Here is a 20,737-nt window from a genome sequence, read left to right as displayed (position 1 = left end):
GCAAACATACTTTTGGTAAGAATGACGATTTTGATGCAGCAGTTGAAGTCTTGCAGGACATGCTTGAAATTCAGTTATTTTCTCTGAGCTTCGTGGTGGACTTTGCCAAATATGGCAAATTTGTTCAATAGCTATGAAGCTATTGAACAAGATGGAAATTGGATGCCCTTTGCCAGACAAAGGGCATCCAATTTCCATTAACACTAGTGAGAAAGGTACTTCATGTCCGATTGTCCATAGTTGAATGAACCCATTCCTTGCTGTTGATTTTTCTTCATTAAAAATTTTACCTAACGTAGCAGCTGTTAATATATCTTGAATGTTTGTTTTTGACTCTTGATAATGGAATGAAGACTGCATTATTTCAATCAAGTAAAAGATATTGAAACTTTTTACCTAACGTAGCATCTGTTAATATATTATGAAGACTGCATTATTTATTCAGTTTTAGCATAATTGTTTTCAGCTCCACTCTGCCGAACAAATTATTTCAATCAAGTAAAAGATAATGAAAGTTATTGAGTAATTGAACCTTGCAAATGATTTGATAAAAGGTCCAACTAATTGCCTTAAACTTCGTGGGTTAAATGGGAACACCCCAGTTAATTGATTTATTCATGTGTAAACTATTTAAGGAACCATGAAATCTCACCAACCATATTGACATAGGAGAGGTACAAATAAGTGAGTTTGGTGTAGTTTTATTTGGTGTAGTTAGAGATCCGAGACTATAAAAAAAATAGAATAATATTATATATATATATCTAGTTTTGAACACTTAAATAAGTATTTAAATAATGAGTCATTATTTAATTAAATATTAATTTATTTTTAATTTGAAATCATCTAACTATATCATCATATATTATTTGATTCTCAAATTAAATATTAAAAAATTGATGCATGTAGTTTTATTATAAAATATAATTTGATGATTGAAAAGTCCTAAGAAATGAGTAAATACTGGGGTTGGGTATGATTACCCGGCCAGGTAAAATGGAAATAGACAAAAGAAATTGCAGTTATAGATGCCCGTTTGTTTATAAGGATCGAAGAATATCCATTGACTTTGGCAACTCAAAAATTCTTAAATTAAATGGATATTTTTGTAGTTAACGCAAAGAATAGATTAATTTAAACAGTGATTCCAGCTAGTTGCATTTCTTCACAACTATCAAGCCCTTGGTCAATATTCTGTTAAATAAAACATGCACAGCCTCTCTCACTTTTTCCACAAGTATCATGAAGCATCCAAACAGCCATTCAAGAAGCTTCAAGCAGCCAAGTCTCCAGAATCTTCCTTGCAACTTGCTGCCATTCTAGAGAAAAACAAGTATCCAAATATTGCAAGATTGCTGCCGCCTTTCTAGAATAATGAAGAAACATTGAGTCGGTCAATTAACCGACAACAAGCCACTATAAATAGGCTTGATGCCCGCTTTTGTGTGTGCAAAATTTGAGAGCTGTGAGTGTGTGTAAAAATTAGAGTGCCGTGTGTGCAAAATTGAGAGGCAGTGTGTGCAATTAAGAAGGAGCAAAGTGAGTGTGCAGTAGAGAAATTAAGAGCTGTGAGCGAGTGGGTGAGTTGGAGTTTGTATTTTGTGAGTGAGGGGTGTAAGTTTTTTGTGTAAGTGTGGGTTTGTTCAATTGTAATTGTTGTACATTAATAAATTATTCTTCTATAATCTCTACGCTTGTTCAACATATAAAAAAATGCAGAAAATTTATAAAAAGGGTAGCAAAAAAGGCATTTTGGCTACATTTATTAAGAAAACAAAGCTGGTTACATCATCTTTATTCCAGTTGCTCTCAAAGATTACAACCCTCCACGTCTTCTCTTAGCAAAGATATTTCCAAGGACCACTCCAACAATTAGCCCACTTGCATACCCAATCAAAATTATTTCCAGATATATTTCAAACAGAGAGTGGTGCGAGCCTGAATCTTGTTTCTGTGAAGGTTGAAAAGATTCACATTGTTTTGATAGAGGCTTTCCGCATAATCCTGGGTTCCCATTAAACGAACCAATCTCAAACGTGTCAAATTGTTTCCCTTGTGGTATGAGGCCAGTGAGATGATTATTTGAAACATTGAAGAATTCAAGGAAAGTGATCTGTGCTAGTTCTGGAGGAATCTGTCCTGAGAGTCTGTTGTTAGAGAGGTCCAAAGATTCTAGAGCCACTAGTTTGCCCATGGATGAAGGGATGGGACCTGAGAGAGAATTATTTGAAAGACCGAGAATATGAAGCCCCCTTAAGTTAGCAATAGATTCTGGAATCTCTCCTTCAAATCGGTTGCTTGAGAAAATAATGGCTGTGAGCATATTTGAGATCTTCCCATATGCCAACTCAATGCCTTTGGTATTTATCTCTGCCGAGTAAACATACAAAGAATAGAACAGATCGAATTCCTCATCAACACCCGTCTGCATTTCAAAGGCGATCTCTTCCTGCATATATGTTAGCCCACTTACATTTTCAACTTTCATGGCATTCCAAGATTGGAAGTATTTTGATGGGAGATTACCTGTAAATCTATTACTAGAGAGATCGATGATGCGCAACTTTGGAAAGGCAAAACTTGTTTCAGGATCTCTTATTACACCCGAAAACCCGTTGGCTTGTAAAATGAGAACCTTTAACTCTGGAAGTGTTCCTAACCAAGAAGGGAAAACATCACAAATTTGGTTATTTCCAAGATTAAGAAATTCCAGCCCTGTACAATTAGCTAATGATCTCGGAATTCTCCCTTGCAGTTCATTATGGCTTAAATCAATCCACTTCAGATTTATGCCACTCACAAATGTTGAGGGAATACTTCCACAAAACTTGTTACTTCGCAAATTCAACAATAAAAGGCGATAGCTGAGATTGCCCAAACATTGTGGAAGCCTGCCACTTAAGTTGTTATAAGACAGATCAAGAACTCGCAGCCTACTCAAATTGCATATGAGAGGTGGAATTTCACCAATCAAGTTACTGTGTGAAGCCAGATAGTAGCGGGTGGACAGGGATGGAACCTTCAATGGTCCTTGGAATTTATTATTCCTAAGGTCTAACCTGCTTAGTCGAGTCCATGGGAGAAAATCGGGGTGATACTGAAAGCCAGTCAAAAGATTGTAAGAAAGGTTCAAGATGAGCAAACTATCTACACTTTGGTTTAAGAACCATTTAGGTATTTGGCCAGCTATCTTATTAGATGAAAGGTCTAGAATCTCCAACTGACCTTGGTTGTGTAGGAAATACGGGAACTCGTAAAGGTTGCATGAAGCCAATCCTAAAAGCCACAGTTGTTGAACTTCAAGGCGGATGTTGGTTTTGGTAATCAAGGACAAAGAATTTGACGAGAGAGCTAATGCTTTTAAAGATTTGAGTTTATAGAGAAACATGTTTAAATCTATAGTGCCATTCAGATTATTTTGCCGAAGGTCAAGGAATTCAAGATTCTCAAGTTCAGTGATGGAGGCTGGAATCGGACCTTCCAATTGATTCGATGATAGTCCCAGTTCTATCAATTTGGTCAAGTTTCTAATATGAGAAGAGATATGACCAGTTAATTGATTAGACTCTAGAAATATCTCTGATAATTGGTTGTGGTTCATGAACCAATCTGGGATCTGACCAGTTAATTGGTTGCTACCTATACATAAAAAATTAAGTTGGGTTAAGTTCATGAGCCAAGATGGAATTTCCCCCACTAGATTGATTTGTGAAATGCCTAAATATGTCAATTTGCTATGCTTACTGATCCAAGATAATGCAATAGAATTTTGCACTGAGAAATTGTTATTGGATACATCGAGTTCTTCTAAAGAAGTAAGATTTCCCACTATAGGAGGCAACTTGCCTGAAAACATATTTTGAGACAAGTAAAGAGAAGTGATCTCGGCAAGATTACCAAGTGAAGATGGAATTGTCCCTAAAAAATTGCAATCATGAATATCCAAGTGAGATAAAGATTTAAGATTCCCTATTGAATTTGGAATCTCACCAGTGAAACTCGTGCCCCCAAGCCTCAGTTCTTGAACTGGACTGCTTGCATCAAATTTGGGTAAATATCCAATTAGACTTGGATTGTACCGCACACTGAGCATTTGAAGATTGGGTAATTGAAATATCTTTGCGGGAAATTCACCTTGCAATTCACACTCTCGGAGGGATAATTCAATCAACGAAGATAGATTCGCCAAGATATGTGGTATCGAGGAAGAAATGTTGACTTGACTGAGATATAATGTCTTCAAGTTGGTTAACTTCTCGACTAGGCTTTCTAGACCTGGCTTTTGGAGTTCCATATGGTTGTTATGTGAAAGAAAAAGGTTCTCCAAATTGGAGAGCTCTAGAATCTCTGAGGGTATTTGACCGGAAAAATTTGCATCAAAGAGGTCCAGATATGATAGCTTAGAGAAATTTATGATTCCAGAAGGAATTTTTGAGCCATTGAAGTCATTATCGACAAGACTAAGCCATTCAAGATTGACAAGGCGAAAGAGACTGCTGTTAGAATCTATAGAACCGTATAGGCAACTACTAGTAAGGTTAGCCTAATCACATCACCAGTAACCTTATGGCACTTGACCCCATCCCATGAGCAGCAGTCACCATTTTCTTCTTCTAGCTTCCACGATGCAACCTTGGGATAAGCAGAAGGGTTAACAGAAGCATGCTCATTGATAACAAGGCTTTCCTTGAATTGCAGCAAGGCAAAAAGCTCATTGTCATGACAAAGAGACTGCACAGGAGAATTAAGATGAAACAGGAACAATAAAAATGAGAAGATACTTAAGGATAACCCCATGACCTAATTAGATAAAAGGAAGGAGATGGTGTTTTGGTGTGGAAGCATGGTAGGAGAATTGAGAAGCATTTATAGGAAGCCTGCAATTATTGTAAATGACATCTTAAGATGGCAATGGATCAGTCTCACCTCAAACTAAAAAAATCAATGGAGCCCCACAAAATGACTATTCAACTCAATCTTACCCTGGAAAACGTGTGATTCGTGTCCACTTGCTCAGAAGAAGGGGCAAAACACTTAGTGAAAGTAGTTGACTAAATGCCAATTTATGCTGAGAGAAACTTATAATTGACTGCTAAAAACATAGCATTTGGTAATTACCATGTGTTCATCAAGTGAAGAGTTGCAAATTTCTCTTCAATCTTCATTCAATATATAAGCCCCATACTATAAAAATATAAATTAATCTATTACCATATTCTTTTGTCTCTTTTTAACTTCATTAATTTTTTTTCTTTCCTTCTATTTTGTATTGGGAAAGTAGGGTTAATTAAATATTAAAGAGTTGATGGGTCTAAATCTAATTGAATATAAAATATGTTTAAACAAGTGAATTCCACCACACCTTCTTTCTGGACATGCACATGATGGTGGCCTTGATGCTGAGTTATTCATTTTCATGCATGAATCAAGTCATCTTTGACAATTCAGCAGCATGATGCGAGCGGATACTAGGTCCATTGATATAGAACCCTGTGAATATTTTGTCCCTGAATAAATGTGAATGACTTGGATTGAACGGTAAATGCATGCTTGGTTTTGGAAAATGCTGCTTGAAGACAAAGATGGTGCCGAATGAATGAAAGGTTGGAGTTAAAACACATCATTTATTTCCTGGGAATTTGGCTAGCTTCATTCATAATATAGCTAAAGACGTCAAGCTCCCCTTGAATGTGAGTGGCAAAACGTAACAAACACGAGCTGTGGACTTTTGTCCTCCTTAATAAATAATGAAAAGCACAACAATGTCTATTTCTCCCCTTTGCCTTTAACGACAAATTTTTTTTTCCAAACTTTAACATCCATATTTTCTTATCTTTAATCTAATTGTTAGTCAAATTTAATTGCAAAAAGGTACTCAGAAAATTTTCTTTATCTATTTTAAATTCTAAACTATAATTATATTTTATATTATTTTTCTTTTTTTTTTTCAATTTCTTCTATTTATCACTGCACTCTCCCACCAAACGTAAACTTTCTTACACCATCACTAGCAATATAGTGAGCTCCAGCTATATAAAATAAACAACCTACACCGATTATTCCATAAAAACACATATTCTAATCAGTCTGTCTATCTTCAACAAAGAATTAACAGCCATTTTTTTATTTTAAATTGCCAGAGTATATTCTAAGTATATTGTTTGCTATGTTAAAGTATATTTTAAATATATGGTTTATTAGGTTAGCACATATCCCATATATTTGGCCATTTGGTTTCTTGTTATATATGATTTTATATTCATTATATTAATTTATGTTTTTTATATATTATTTAGGACTTATTGAGATTTAGGACTTGTTGAGATTGAGGAATATAATAAGAACATGAGCTTGGATGGTAGAACGTAAAAGGGACTATTGCAACAGTATAGGTCTTGAAGGATCAAGGATTTTTCAGACAGAACTACACCTTAATATCAGTACACCAACATGCCAAGAACAATCTCAGACTAGTTGCTCAAGCCTAGAAAATTTTGTCTACATTTTTTATATTGGTTTCCAGTTAGTAAATTAAACAATCTTGTAATTATATCATCTTTGAATCATTATCCAATGTAGTATCTCTATTAAACCAACATTTAGAGGAATGTGGTGAAAGATTTTGCTCTCTATGTTGGTTAAATGCATTATAAAAACGACGAAAAGGATGTTGTGTCATCATTATACACTAGCTATTAGAAGGCTAAATTTTTTGTCAAATTAAAGATTGAGACATAATTCATCATCTTTTGTTCTAATTTCATATGTAAACTAAATTTCATTATCATGCTAAAGGTTAATGATATTAGATTCATTTTAATGCAGTCTTTACTTTCACTTTGCTTTCTGGAAATTATATTTGTCTGCATAAGCCATGAATATGATAAGCGTATAATGGGATTTAAACGGGAGGGAGGAGGTAATTAAAATGATTAATTTCTGAAACCAACGGGTCTAATTATCTCTACCAAAACATCAAGGGTCTCTAAAAATTAACCCATTGCTAATACTTTTTATACAAACCAATGAAGGTTTATGCCCCTTTCAGCAGTGTAAAAGCACGGTCAAGAGTGGTTGTCATCCAAGCAAACATTCTTTTGGTAAGAACGACGATTTTGATGCAGCAGTTGAAGTCTTGCAGGATATGCTTGAAATTCAGTTATTTTGTCTGAGCTTCATGGTGGACTTGGCCAATATGGCAAAGATGATTCAGCAATGAAGCCATTGAACAAGATGGAAATTGGATGCTTTTTGCCAGACACAGGGCATCCAATTTCCATAAAACTAGTGAGAAAGGTACTTCATGTCTAATTGTCGATAGTTGAATGAAACTATTCCTTCCTGTTGATTTTTCTTCATTAAAAATTTTACCTAAAATTTGAGTGAAGAAAATAGTTGGAGACGTCAATTCCTTTTCCCATAGTTACTGTTTCCTCCTTGGTCTGTGAATTTTTGATAGAAGCAGCCCTAGAAATTATGTCAATTGTCAGTTATAAGATATTTTTTCCCGAGACCGATGGTGAAAATTAAATGTAACCCCAAACTTCACTAGTTAACACGCAAAAATCTCTCCCAAATTGTGATTCCATTTCAACCATCTTCAATTATAATATTATTCACGTATAACCAATCCCTTCAAAATCAACAATGAACCCAAAAACCCATAAAATTCTCTTAAATTTACGACAAATGATCTTAAATTTTAGACAACAGCTCCAAGATGATTTGTTCCCTTTGTCGCAAACACATAAAAATTTTAAGCCAATCAAACCAACTTTGATCTAAAACAAAATGTACCATAGAACTACCATCTAATGAAGTGTTATTTTTGGAAGGTTTGAGTCTTAATATTGCACAATTTAATTGATTTAATTTATGGTTTTGTTAAAAGCTTCGCAATGAAGACATTTTATTATTTAATTTAGATAGATAGATGGCTACAACGCAATGGTATAATCTTAGAGTTGAAGATTATTTCTTTATCCACCATTAAAAATGACAACTTAAATTAATTTCCGTAAATTAAAAAATTCAGGATTAAAATTATTATTATTATTATAAATAAACAAAAAAGAAAAAGAAAGATGCCAGTTACCAACGGCTGGCTGAGGCACTGGCCCCCCCTGTGTTTTTTTAATCATTTCGGTAATATTTTATTATTTTTAATATTTTTAAAAATATTTTCTTTTGAATATTTGTTCGATAGCATTTATGTTTTTCTAGCTTTTCCGTTAAATTTAATGGAAACAATCAGATTTTTGGCTTGTGGTTGTGGAACATCTTCTCTTTTCTGATTCCTTAAACCCAAAAGTGCCTAAACATTTCTTCTTTGGTGATGTTTAGTGGATGATAAAAAGATAGGTTACTAAGCCTTGATAATCTATCTTTTCTTATTTAAATTTTTTATTATTTTATTTTTATTAATTTTTTAAAACAAAAATATCTTTATTTTCAGTTAATATAATAAATAATATAAAAAAATTATAATAATTATACTTAAAGATATTTAAATGAGAAAATATTTTGGTATATTTTTATTATATCTAATTAAACATAATAATTATTTATACTTAAGTATATATAAAAGATTATTCAAGTCAAATACACATTTATAGTTGTTAATATTTTTCTTTTACTAGTGGTAACCTAAAAAAAAACTTAAGAAGGTTAATTATTAAAGAGTTGAAGATTTTAAATCTTATTGAGTGTAAGATACATTAAAACAAGTGAATTACAAGACATCTTTTTTTGGGTATGTGCATGAGGGTGGTCTTGATGTTGAGTTATTACAAGTCTCATTTTTGTGCATGAGTCAAGTCGTCTCTGACCATTCAACATGATGCCAGCGGATACTAGGTCCATTGATATAGAACCCTGTGAATTTTCTGTCCCAAAAATTAAGAGAATGACTTAGATTGATGTTAAGTGCGTGTATGGTTTTGGCAAATACTATTCTAAGACAATGATGGAGCAGAATGAATGAAAGGTTGGAGTTAAACTCAACATCTTTTTCCTGGGAATCTACCTGCCTTCTTTCATAATACAGCTTAAGACATTAAGTTCCTCTTGAATGTGAGTGGCAAAACGTAGCAAACATGGTCAGTGAATTTTTGTCCTCCTTAATAAATAATGAAAAGCACAACAACGTCTATGTCTCCCCTTCTCATTCATAGCCATTAAACGTTATTAATCAGTTTAGAAGGGACAGATTTTTGGACTCCTCATTAAATAATGAAAAGCACAACAACCTCTATGGCTCACCTTTCCATTCGTTGTTGTTAAACGTTATTAATCTTCTTTCGCTCTTGATTGTAAGTAGCCAGACGTAGCAAACACGGGCAGTGGACTTTTGTCCTCCTTATTAAATAATGAAAAGCGCAACGTTGTTTATGTCTCTCTTTTGCCTTCAATACAAACTTTTTTTCAAACTTTAAAATCGATTTTTTCTTATCTTTCATCTATTTTTTTAGTCAAAAAAGATATTCCTTATTTTTTAATCTAATTTTAATTCTTAATTATAATTATATTTGCATATTACTTTTCTTTTTTAATTTTTTATTTCTTCTTCTTATCACTAAACTTCGCCTTTTTTCACCAGAATCACCATCAAATAAGGTGTTCAAAATTATCGAAAAACTCAATCAAATCAATATCCAAATTCTAAACTGATGCGAAAAATTGGATAATTGTATAACTGATTCAACTATCAAGTTAAAATATAATAAAAACAGAAATTTTGATTTAGTTTTTGGTTTATCAAAATCTGAAAATCGTTCAAACTGAGCCAATTTTTAAATTAAATAAATAATAAAAAAAATTTTATATTAATTTATACCTACTTTGGTATGTAAATATATATACATACTTATTATGTTATTATATAGGTTAATGATTTTGAATTAAAAATAAAATAACACTCAATTATATAATAACACATATAACTATATATATAATTATATATTCAAAATAAATACATATAATATTGTTTAAGCGTTTATTAAACTAAGGCATAAAAGTGAATAAATATTAATGGAAAAAGATGTTTTGACTTGTTAGCCACAAAAGTCAATAAATATTATCGGGAAAGCATGAATTAAGTCAACAAATATTAAAGGAAAAGTCTGACGTTGTTGGCGGCATTAAAGGATGCCAACCGATTTCCATGTGGCTTTGTCCCCCGTTCAGCGTCGTTTCCTATTCTGTTTCCCTTGCCCACTTTACTTGATTCATTTTCAGAACTGGAATTTTTTGTTTCTCCTTGCATCTTCTGCATTTTCTGTCCCAGTATTTTGATTATGGCCAAAAAACTTGTTCCCACCCAAAGTTTAGTTCAGTCTCAAATACTAATATATTGGGTTTTAATGGCCCAAAATCTTATCTGTAAATCAATTTCTCATAAAAATTTTTGTTAAGTCAAAGGTGAACTGGTCATTTAATTATTAATATTAAAAAAATATAAAAATTTATATCATTTTACTTTTTTAATTCGAAAAACTAATCATTTTATAAAATATTAAATTTTAAAAAATTATTTTTTCCCTTTACGGTTTGAAAATTGTCCATCCATTTACCCACAACCGTTCATCTCTGTCTGACTTCTTTCTCTGCTTTCGATGACAGACAATAGCACATCTCTTTCTCCCTAAGTTTTAAAATTGATTTTAAAATTTCAATTTAACAATCAGAAATTGATTGAGAGATTTAATTGAACAGAATGAAAATAATAGAAGTCCTACAATTGTGGGATTTGATTGGTTGATTGATCGGAGGAGAAAGAAAATAATGGGTGTTTAATAAGGAGAAGATCGGTGAAGTTGAGAGGGAGGAGTTGCGTTGTTTTTATTATTAACAGAAGTGTAGTATATAAGTAATTTAACATAATACATCAATATTATTTTTCATCTTTTCATTGTTTTGAACCTATAGTTTAACAAATTTTACAAACAACAATTGACAGACAGATGGTGGAAAATGTATAATTTTTAAAGTTTGAACGGTGAGAGAGTGTTGTTAAGACAAAAAAAAAAAAAAATTAAAAAATAGTTCTTTGCCATGATGACAATGAGATTACATTACCTATAGTCATCGAATTATCAATTCTTTTTAATGAATAGATTAAACTTTTTGATTTTTTTTAATTAAATGAATCAAATTTTTACTATTTCTAGTTGAAGACATATAACTATTATTTGGCTCCAAACAACATTAAAGATGAATAACATGGTTATTTTTCTATTAAAACATTGATGTGAACATTTCATATAATGACATGAACAACTTGTGTGTTAGTATAAACATCAACAATTCAAAATAACCTAAATTATACTATTTTTCTAAATTTATTTTCACATAACATACTCAGAATAGGTAAACAATAAAACCAGGAGTACCCATTTTGAATGTATTTAATATGTGTCATTAAGTGATTGTATAATTTTAAATTAATGATAAAGTAATATCTAATCACATTATGACACACAATATGTGTAGTCAAAAGTATATACATATAACATTACTCGTAAATAAAACTTACCAAACCAAAATTAATTTGTTATTTTGTTTTTGATAGAACCAAAATTAAATGGACTAAATCTGACCATGGGTAAGAATCTGTCCTAATCCATTTCGTTTTCGGTGTCCAAATCTTAGGAGCCGATTGATTCTATTACTAGTTTCAACCCTTGCCTTTCAAGAAGATACAACAAACAATGCATGGAGTCATGTATTGTAATGCTTCATTTAGTCATTAGAATGAGCCAGTCATGCATACAACAAACAATATAAGTTTATACATTACGTATTTAGTACTTTACTTATTTATTTATTTTTTTTGTTATGAATTTATTTAGCAGTTGAACACATTATATTTGTGAAATATGATTAAAGTAGTCAGTCATAAGGTTAACTCAAGATTCTCAGCACCATATTAGATTGTCAATCTTATAACCAAACATGAGCTGTAAACTGAAATAGACGAGATTTCTAATGCATAACCACTTATTATTTCTTAAACTGCATCATAGCAACAAACAATTCAATGTTTGCAAATCCTTTTATTGAGTACTTATAACTAATCAAAAATACTACAAAAGGGCCGGCCTTAAAAGTTGAACCAGAGTGATTTATTGGAGAGGTGGTCTTTTAGGCATAGCGGCATCAACATTAATAACTTGTGGTTTTGCATATATGTAATGTAAACATTTGTAAGTTTTTTTTTTTTGGTGATGATAGACTATCCTCTTCTTGAGCCAAGATTTGGACTAGTACGGAGGCTTTTATGGTTTTGATGGACCGGAATGACGAGGTTTACTTCTAGGTACACGAACTTGACCACCAAGCTTCCTTCCATTAAAATTATCTGAAATCCCACAAGCACACACAAAAAAATAAAATCATCAGAATTATTAGAAAACAGTGAAATTCATCTAATAAATCCTGATGCAAGCCAAACAATAATAATGATTTTTAAAGTTGGAGTAAAATATATGTATATACAGAGAGTGTAAGAATATTAACTGCTTAGAGTGGTATCAGCAAGTGCTAACCAGGAGCTAGAGAGGAGGGCCATAACAAAGAGGAAAAAACAGATGAGTTTACAAAAAGTATTCATATTGCTTGACATTTTATGGATCTAGAGTAGTTTAGAGATGGCTGTGCCTGCATATATTTATATACGAGTTATGTTTGACATATTCAAAGAAACAATAGTAATTTTCATTTACTTGATGTTGATGCTTTAATAAAAATATACTTGAGAAGTCAATAAGAGGAACCCCTTTCACAAAAGAAAATTTTGTCTACATCTTTTATTTTGGTTTCAAGTTAGTAAATTTTAGTGACCTCAAAAAATCAATGGAGCCCCACATAATGACTATTCAATTCGATCTTACCATGGAAAACGTGTGATTCGTGTCCATTTGCTCAGAAGATGGAGCAAAACACTAGTGAAAGCAGTTGACTAAATGCCAATTTATGCTTAGAGAAACCTATAATTGGATGCGAAAAACGTAGCATTTGATAATTACCATGTGTTCATCAAGTGATGACTAGCAAATTTCTCTTCAATCTTCATTCAATATATAAGCCTTGTATTATAAAATATAAACATTTTTTAATCTATTACTATATTCTTTTGTCTATTTTTAACTTCATTTTGTTTTTATACTTCTATTTGTTCATGGGGAAGTAGGGTTAAATATCAAAAAGTTGATGGATATAAATATCTAATTGCGTGTAAGATACGTTGAAACAAGTGAATTGCAGTACCCCTTGTTTCTGGTAAGTGATAGTGGCCTTGATGTTGAGTAATTCATTTTCATGAATGACTTGGATTGACGGTAAATGCATGCTTGGTTTTGGAAAATGCTGCTCGAAGACAAAGATGGAGCTGAATGAATGAAAGGTTGGAGTTAAACAAATCATCTATTTCCTGGGAACCTGGCTAGCTGCATTCATAATATAACTAAAGACGTCAAACTCCCCATGAATGTGAGTGGCAGAACGTAGCAAACACGGACAGTGGACTTTTGTCCTCCTTAATAAATAATGAAAAGCACAACAATGTCTATTTCTCCCCTTTGCCTTTAATGACAAATTTTTTTTTCCAAACTTAAACATCAATATTTTCTTATCTTTGATCTAATTTTAAAAGTTAAATTTAATTGCAAAAAGATATTCAGAAATTTTTCTTTCTCTATTTTTAAATCTTAATTATAATTATAGTTTATATTATTATCATTTTAATTTCTTCTACTTATCACTGCACTTCCCCCTCGTCTTTCCCACCAAACACAAACTCTCTTGCACCATCACTAGCAATCTACTGAGCTCCAGCTATATAAAATAAACACCCTTCACAAATTATTCCGTAAAAACATATATTCTAATCAATCTATTTATCTCCAACAAAGAATTAACATCCATTTTTATTTTTGAAGATGTTAAAATATATTCCAAATATATAATTTCTAATGTTGAAGGTCAGCAAATATTCCACGTGTTTGGACATTTGGTTTCCTGTTATATTATTGTATATTCATTATGTTGATTTATGTTCTTTATATAAGATTTAGTACTTGTTGAGATTTAGAAATAGTATAACAACAAGAGCTTGGATGGAAGAATGTAGAAGGGAGTATTGCAACAGTAAAGGTCTTGAGGGATCAAGGATTTTCCAGATGGAACTACACCTTAATATCAATACACTAACATGCCAAAAAGAATCTCAGACTACTTGCTCAAGCCAAGAAAACTTTGTCTGCATCTTTTGATTTGTTCTGATGACCTTGACACCCCTCCTCGCCAACTGCTCATCATCGCACATCTCTGCCATGCTTCCTCTCCCAACATATTCATCACAACTATATTCATCCAAACTATCTGTCATTGGCTTCCATGGTTGTCGAGCTTAGCTATCAAAATTAGGCCACACAACCAAATTGCAATTTGTCAGTTATAAGATATTTTTTTTCTGAGACTGATGGAAGCTCTAGATTAGGAAATGAAATAAAAAGGGTTTCTCACATCAATATTTAATATTATTGATCTAAATGACTGGACATTCTCGGCACTTCAGTTTGTAACAGAAAAACTAAACATATCACTCAATTACATGTTATCAGCTCAGATTGTGTAAATAAATTAATAAAATTTGTTTATACATATAGTTTTATTTTTAACTCGATTACATGTTATTCTTGGCTGGACATGCTTAGGGCTCAAGAGCTCCATAACAGATATCTTCCTCATTTCTCTCCAATAATCATTATAGGGAAAGAAGACAATACTTGAATGATCATATTTCATGACTTTCACAGCATACACTTGAGGCCTCTGCGCGAAACTGATTTCTTTGGTCTTTAGCACCTCTTTTGCAGTGTCAGGCAAAGAAATTATCACTACAACAAGTTGTAGTTTTATTACAGGACCGTATTTGTTGCCTAATCTTGTCAAAGCTTGGTGTGGTAAACCTCTAGACAATTGATGCAAGTTCCCTATAATAGGCAAGAAAAGAACTGAAATTAAGAAGACAGGAAACAATGGCAATTGAAGCATCAATGAGATAAAAAGCATTATGATTATTATTAAGAATGGGCTGAGTTCAACTATTCCAGTATGATCATGGCTTGCGCTGGGCATCTTGGACTATATTAATTGACTTACTTTCTACAGGATGGTATGTCACAAAATATTTATCCTAAGAATGTCTGAATTTTTCTATTTTAGTTTCTTTTCTTTCGCAACTAATTTCTTTGTGATTAGTAAAGATAAAGTATTACACAAAAATTTAGTACAGTTATAGAGTAGTTGACTTTTGGGTGAAATGGATTGACCGCTTGGTTAATAATTAACAGCAAACCAAATTTTTTCCTTGGTAGCGGAAAATAACCCACCAACCTTATAAATTCTTGGAAACATTCAATCAATGCTTTTGCAATTGTACTGGATGTCAACTTGGTAGAGGGGGGCAATCCAGTTAAACTAATAGTTAGATTGATTAACTATTTAAAAATAATATTTAAAATAATTTTTTATAATTTATTATTATATATATAATCTGACGAATAAGTAAGTGTAGAATAGAGTAATCAAACTCATAATTATCACTAATAATGAAATTAAAACAACTTGAACCTAAATCTCCTTTCAAGGAATCTTACAATTCTACAGTTTTTGCTAACCCTTGAACCTAAGGTCTATATTAATTGAATTACTTTCTCCAGGATATTATCTTTTACTTTGATTATAAAATCTCAATAGGTTTGGATTTTGAATGTTACAGAACTTTTATCAACAATTTACTCCAAGAGTGTCTCAAAAATTTTGCATTTTTGTTTCAAGGAATATATAGAAGGCCAAAAGACTTATTCCTAAACAAGGTTTGGTCTATTCCTAAACTTTCATCCGATAAATTTCAAAATCTCAAATATTCATTCGTCATTTAATTTATATTAAAATTTATTGTTAGTTATAGAAAGAAAAAGATCATTTAACCAAAATTTTGATGGGAAAATGAGATATAAATTTATTTTTTTAATATTATTAGTTAAATGATAATTATACATTTTGATTTTATTGATTTTATTAACTTTAATAACGAATAGATCAGTATTTAAATTTTTGAAATTTAACAGAAAATTTAATAATAAAGTAAACCTTTAGTGCGAGTTAGTCTTTTGGCCTATAGAGAAATTTAATGCTGTTTAGAGTGGTTGACCCATAAATGAAATGGATTGACCTTACTTGGTTGATATTTAACTATAAATCACAGTTCTTCTTTTGTAGTAGGAAATAACCCACCAACCTTACAAAGTCTTTGAAACATTTGATTAATGTTTTTAGAATTGAACCAAATGTCAACCCAATAGAGAGAGCGGTCCAACTCAATAAATGGTAAATCCAGTTAATTATTTTAAAATAATATTAAAAACAAAATTATTTAATTTAGCAATAAATATATAATTTATCTTATTTAGACATTAAAATAAACTTATTTTAATTTTTTATATATATATGGCGGGGAGGGGTGGGAGTTTAAATTTATTTGATGAATTTTTAAAAAAAAATTAATATGATCAAGACAAACCTAATTTTTATCCTGTGTAACTATAAAAACAATTTTCAATTAAACTTAAATTAGTTTGATTAACGGTTAATAATTTAATTAATCGGATCAATCAGTCTACTCTGGTTTTTAAAACCATTCATTTAATGCCAATTTAGTAAATTACCATATCTTTATGTGCAAGTTGAATGGAATGCCACCCAATTGAATTCAATTAACATCTATCAGCTGTAGCCTCAATTCAATGCTAAGGGTATGTGAATCTTACAATACATAATTTAATGCCAATGTTTCTGCATTTAGCACAAAACCTATACATTAGCTGAGGAATGACACAGGTTTCAACATAAATGGGTCTGGAAGTATGTCTCTTTGCGACCATCGGAACGGAGGTGTTGTACAATTCCTCCTTTAATAAATTCCTTTTCTCCCTCAGAAAGACCAACCAGAATTTCAGCCCAATTAGGCAGTTTCACAAGCAGGTGGTCAGCATTACGCAAGAAAAATAAAATACACGAAGAATAAATTCAGAAAAACCAAAATTTTAAATAAGAAAAGGCACACTTCATTCTCACAAATGAAGTAAACACTGAGATTCTAAGATTAACTTGTTCTACTTTCCAATATAAAACGACGACGTGAACCAACCATTCATGCTGGACTTATTTTTGAATAAAAAAATTATTAATTTAATTATTACTTAATATTTATTAAGCATTTTTATGATTGGGGTAACTTTCTCTTTAAATTAGATACGTGTCGCCTGTACAGCTGTCACGATTTAAGGTTAGCTGACTTGGTGCAAAATGAACGGCTGACATACAAAAGTTTCAACGTTGAGATACAAAAACGCGCAACACAGAAGCCAAACTAAAATTAAACAAAATTCTCTTTTATTCGAAAAAAGAAAAACCTTAAACCTATGCCCGAGCTTACAGCTGAATTCAAATTTAATCAAGTTTGAGCTCGCTCGGTTTATATATAACCAAGCTCTTGAGCTTGAGCTCGGTTCGGTTTACATATAGTTGAGTTCAAGTTCGAGCTCGAGCTTGTAGAAACCAAGATCGAACTCGGTTCGAATTAAGCTTAGCTATTTTTTCGTTATTAAAATGACGTCGTTTTAATACATATTGATCAAAACGACGTTATTTTGTATCAAAATTTTTAATTAAAAAATTTGACGAATAGCTCGAATTCGTATAAGGTTGACTCATTTCGGAATCATTCGAATCGAGCTTGAGCACAAATAGACTCAGTTCAAATCCAGCCCTACCCGAGCTCCTCCAAAAGACTTCAAATACGACAATACTTTCATGTCTTGCCTAACCTTTTCTTTTTTTTTTTTTTAATATTGATAGAAGTGTTTGTGATTTTTTTTTTAAATCGGGTGATTTGGATCGATGGGTCAGTGTCCTATTCTGCTGATGACGATCACAACCAAAAGTATGTCTAATCCTTTTTCTTTTTTTTAATTTTATATGCATTTTTTAATCTTATTATGGTTTACTAGAAGATGTGCTTAAATTTTTTTAGAGAAGCAATATACACATTTATTGAATCAGATAAATTAAAAATTTAATTTTAATATATAAATTGTGCTACTTTTTTAGCCACTCGAGCTGGCTTGTATGAGCCATGACTTAGTTCGGTCTGAACCGAACTGATGGTAGGCTTATAAGATAAATTGAATTAAACTTAATCTAATTCAAATTTGACTCATTTCCTCGACAGCTCATATTTTATGACTCATATTCGACTCAAGTTCATTAAAAACAAACTCGGATTGAGTTACACCAAGCCAACCATGTTTGACTCACATCCAAGCCTATTCACACTAGTGCTTCTGTAAACTTTTTTTGAATGGTGTATGGTGTAGTGCATATGAGTTTTGCATTGATGCTAAATTATTGCCCCATTTTATTAAACACAAAATATAATTGATATTAGCCAAATTAAAAAATTTTCTGAAAACTGGTCCTCACCAGATTCAGCCCAAGAAATTGTCGTTTGTCAGTTAGAAGATGTTTTTTCTGAGACTGATGGAAGCGCTAGATTAGGAAATCAAATAAAAAACGTATCTCCCATCAACATCTTAATAATATTGATCTAAATGACTGGACATGCCCGGCACTAGGACTCAAAATCGCATAAAATAACAAGGCTAGACAAACCTGCAATACCCAGAACTTATTCTTAACGATTTCATGTTAGAAGTCTATCATTTCAGGAAAGGAATGCGAGTGGTAGCGATCACTTGCAGATTATATTTTTTTCTAGCTGTCACTCCAAAACTCTCTGTCATATTCAGGTCTTCTAGTTTAGTCCCATTTGAGAGTCTCCAGTCAAAGTGATAAAGCATCTGAGCAAGGCCAAGTTGTATCGCGGAAGTTGCAAATGATATGCCTGGACAAATCCTCCTACCAGCACCAAAGGGAAGCAATTCAAAGTGGTTCCCTTTGAAGTCAATTGAAGAGCCTTCAAAACGCTCTGGTTGAAAGTCTTCAGGATCTGTCCAGATTTTGGGATCTCTTCCCATTGCATAAGTATTAATGAAGATTTTGGCCTTAGCTGGTATTTTATATCCACTAATCTCACAGCTTTCCCTCGCTTCTCTTGGAAGTAAAGGACCTGGAGGGTGCAATCTGAAAGTTTCCTTTATAACAGCTTCCAAGTAATCGAGCTTTTGAACATCAGCCTCCCCAATTTTTCTCTTTCCTTCACATGCTTGTCGTACCTCTGCCTGAGCTTTCTCCATTACTCTCGGGTTTTTCAGCAGCTCTGACATAACCCATTCTGTTGATGTTGCTGAAGTCTCACCCCCTGCAGAGAAAATATCCTGGAAATAGATGGAAGTTGCAGCAAGTTAAAAATTCATACTCGTTCGTCAAAAGATATTTTCAGTAATGCTTAAGGAGAACAAGAGCGTACAGGCCTTACCAAAGTCACAGATTTCACCTGATCGGTTGTGAGATGAAACTCATTCTCATTAGCCTCTTCATAATTGAGAAGTGCGTCAACTATGTCATCATTGCCATTGGTATCAGCTTTTCTTTTCAACTTATGTTCGGTGACAATATCTTCAAGAATCTTATCAACCTTCTTCTGAATTTTCATTAATGCAGATTTCATCCCAGTCAGGGCTGGAAGAAACCTAAGAGAAGGGTATAAATCTGCAATGTTAAACCCTCCAGCAAGGTGCATTATTTCCTCTAGCAGATTTGTAAAATCGTGTTGATCTTTACACTTCTGACCAAAAGCCGCCCGCGAAACCACGTTATTCGTCATGGCGAAAATCTTCTCACTGAGATTTATTACAAGTCCCTCACAGGAAGAAATACATTCAATAAGATCCCATACCTCCTCTTCTCTAATGGATTTAAATGACTGGACACGCTTAGGGCTCAAGAGCTCCATAACAGATATCTTCCTCAGTTCTCTCCAATAATCATTATAGGGAGAGAAAAAAATACCTGAATGATCGGATGACATGACTTTCACTGCATACACCTGAGGCCTCTGTGCGAAACTGATTTCTTTGGTCTTTAACACCTCTTTGGCAGTTTCAGGCGAAGAAATAATCACTAGAACAAGTTGTCCAAGTTGTAGCTTTGTTACAGGACCGTATTTGTTGCATAATCTTGTCAAAGCATGGTGTGGTAAATCTCTAGCCAATTGATGCAAGTTCCCTATAATAGGCAGTGGTTTAGGCCCTGGAAGCTCCTTTCCTCTAACTTTAGAGTTGTTCAAATACCTAACAAGCATCAACAAGAAAAGAATGGAAGTCAAGAAGACAGGAAGCAATGGCAGTTGAAGCATTATTGAGATGGTGTTTCTGAATAACAAAAACTATGGTGTAGATATGTGTTTATACTTATAGCAGTTCCGTAATTATTAAGAAATGGCAGTTGAAGCATTATTAAGAATGACTTTTGCCGGTCATCTTGGACTATATTAATTACCTTATTGTTGGCAGTTGAAACATAACATCTACAGCATGTTATGTTTTACTTTGATTGTAGAATCTCAATAGGTTTGGATTTTGATTGCTACAAAACTTTTTTCAACTCTGCGAATTTTTCAATTTCGTTTCTATTCTTTCACAACTAATTAGTTTGTGATGATAAAAGATTAAGTAATTTAAAGAATTTCTTGCAGTTTTAAAGTGGTTGGCTT

At 32.5% G+C, this 20,737-nt stretch overlaps 3 protein-coding genes and 1 long non-coding RNA gene across 4 annotated transcripts; all 4 read right to left on the bottom strand.

Annotated features, from left to right (window-relative positions):
- Positions 1 to 1,816: 1,816 nt before the first annotated feature.
- LOC123223448 (putative receptor like protein 25) lies at positions 1,817 to 2,431 on the bottom strand. The gene has a single exon (XM_044646611.1). The coding sequence runs from the start codon at positions 2,429 to 2,431 to the stop codon at positions 1,817 to 1,819; it is 615 nt and encodes a 204-aa protein (XP_044502546.1).
- On the bottom strand, positions 2,320 to 4,835 carry LOC123223055 (receptor-like protein 6). Its single transcript, XM_044646116.1, has 2 exons — positions 2,527 to 4,835; positions 2,320 to 2,449 (listed from the first exon to the last, which is right to left on the bottom strand). The coding sequence occupies exons 1-2, from the start codon at positions 4,292 to 4,294 to the stop codon at positions 2,433 to 2,435; spliced, it is 1,785 nt and encodes a 594-aa protein (XP_044502051.1). The 5' UTR covers positions 4,295 to 4,835; the 3' UTR covers positions 2,320 to 2,432.
- Positions 4,836 to 11,979: 7,144 nt separating this feature from the next.
- On the bottom strand, positions 11,980 to 12,637 carry LOC123224351. The gene is made up of 2 exons (XR_006503947.1): positions 12,517 to 12,637; positions 11,980 to 12,358 (listed from the first exon to the last, which is right to left on the bottom strand). It is a non-coding gene; the product is annotated as an uncharacterized LOC123224351 (long non-coding RNA).
- A 6,006-nt stretch (positions 12,638 to 18,643) lies between these two features.
- Positions 18,644 to 20,435, bottom strand: LOC123223082 (desmethyl-deoxy-podophyllotoxin synthase-like). Its single transcript, XM_044646149.1, has 2 exons — positions 19,502 to 20,435; positions 18,644 to 19,400 (listed from the first exon to the last, which is right to left on the bottom strand). Exons 1-2 carry the CDS (start codon positions 20,378 to 20,380, stop codon positions 18,783 to 18,785), a joined length of 1,497 nt encoding a protein of 498 aa, XP_044502084.1. The 5' UTR covers positions 20,381 to 20,435; the 3' UTR covers positions 18,644 to 18,782.
- Positions 20,436 to 20,737: the final 302 nt, after the last annotated feature.

This window comes from Mangifera indica, chromosome 8, assembly GCF_011075055.1.
Source record: "Mangifera indica cultivar Alphonso chromosome 8, CATAS_Mindica_2.1, whole genome shotgun sequence".
In the NCBI taxonomy this organism is placed as follows: domain Eukaryota; kingdom Viridiplantae; phylum Streptophyta; class Magnoliopsida; order Sapindales; family Anacardiaceae; genus Mangifera; species Mangifera indica.
The sequence above is the reverse complement of the archived record's forward strand: the minus strand, read 5'-3'. Positions and strand labels throughout refer to the sequence as shown.

Excerpts from the sequence above, each read along its gene's own strand:
- LOC123223082 (XM_044646149.1), bottom strand. The coding sequence starts at position 20,380 with ATGCTTCAACTGCCATTGCTTCCTGTCTTCTTGACTTCCATTCTTTTC. Across the intron at positions 19,401-19,501 it reads AGGTGAAATCTGTGACTTTG|GATATTTTCTCTGCAGGGGG; the intron begins GTAAGGCCTGTA and ends ATCTATTTCCAG.
- LOC123223448 (XM_044646611.1), bottom strand. The coding sequence starts at position 2,431 with ATGCAGACGGGTGTTGATGAGGAATTCGATCTGTTCTATTCTTTGTAT.
- LOC123223055 (XM_044646116.1), bottom strand. The coding sequence starts at position 4,294 with ATGGAACTCCAAAAGCCAGGTCTAGAAAGCCTAGTCGAGAAGTTAACC.